The 1,141-nt window shown below is 62.2% G+C and overlaps 1 protein-coding gene across 1 annotated transcript in view; it reads left to right on the top strand.

The window, feature by feature from the left end:
* Window positions 1-448: 448 nt before the first annotated feature.
* LOC119276928 (leucine-rich repeat extensin-like protein 5) overlaps window positions 449-1,141 on the top strand; it is a 2,815-nt gene continuing 2,122 nt past the window's right edge. Inside the window, exons 1-2 of the mRNA XM_037558095.1 lie at window positions 449-667; window positions 763-934. Coding sequence (XP_037413992.1) covers window positions 505-667; window positions 763-934 — 335 coding nt within the window. The 5' untranslated portion in view covers window positions 449-504. The remainder of the gene's footprint in view (window positions 668-762; window positions 935-1,141) is intronic.

Below are 1,141 nucleotides of genomic sequence, written 5' to 3'. Positions count from 1 at the left end.
GCATTGCAGCCCAAAATCAAGCCCATGCATGCATGCACCGTCGCGTCGCGCGAGCACGGCGCCCCGAGGACACGACGTTGCCATCGACCGCGAGAAGCTGACACGCCTCAAGAGAGCACAGTAACTCTCAGCTCGGCGCACATCAATGCGCCATACACCTGGAAGGCAATGGGGCTACGCCATATTTTGCTTGTGGGAGCGGCCGGTCTGTGCGGGAGCTTGCTACTGATCCCAGAAATGGAGCCGGCTAGCCTGCCCACGGCGCAACCCTAGCTTCAGGCATCGCGTGACTGTGTCCACCTTACCCCGTTCCCTTTACGCATAGTGCATTTACGCATTACCTCGTGCGTTGCTGCAGAGCGCGCCACAAGGGGGCACACCATGTGGGTATACATGCAAAGGTAAACACACGCGAGGTTTGCTTATAAAAAGAGGGCCACGCCGCGAGTGTGAACTTCAAGGCCCCAAGCCTCAGCTTAGAAGCTCTCTTTGCGAACGACGGCGATGGCGATGGCTACCGCGTTCGTGGCTTGCTGTCTGCTCGTGGCGTCCGGCGCTTCGGCGCGAAGTCTCGTCGCCGACGGCGGGAACTTCGGTAGCCGCAAGGACTACTACCCTCCTGGCAACACCGGCCCAAACCACTCACCAAGCCCCACGCCCTGCAATCGTGCGTACATAACACCTCCCGTTCACTACCTACAGTCCGTTACAAGCAGTATATTTGTGCAAAAGTTTTGGGATTTGACATGTGTTTTCCTGCAGATGATTCCCACGGGACGACGCCCTGCTCGCCGGCGCCACCGCAAGGAGGTGGAGGAGGGTACTACCCGCCCACACCATCCGTCGGTACCTCCCCGACCACCCCTGGTGGAGACTACAACCCGCCCTCGCCGTCGACAGGCGCCGCCCCTACTACGCCTGGTGGCGAGGACGCCCCGCCCGCGCCGTCCAGTGACACCTCTCCGACCAACCCTGGCGGAGGCTACTACCCGCCCACTCCGTCCAGCGGCACTGCACCAACCACGCCTGGGACTGGAGACTCCCCGCCCGCGCCGTCCAGTGACACCTCTCCGACTACCCCTGATGGAGGCTACTACCCGCCCACTCCGTCCACCGGCACTGCCCCAACCACGCCTGGGAC

Source organism: Triticum dicoccoides, chromosome 3B (assembly GCF_002162155.2).
Source record: "Triticum dicoccoides isolate Atlit2015 ecotype Zavitan chromosome 3B, WEW_v2.0, whole genome shotgun sequence".
In the NCBI taxonomy this organism is placed as follows: domain Eukaryota; kingdom Viridiplantae; phylum Streptophyta; class Magnoliopsida; order Poales; family Poaceae; genus Triticum; species Triticum dicoccoides.
This window is presented reverse-complemented; position numbering and strand designations above follow the sequence as displayed.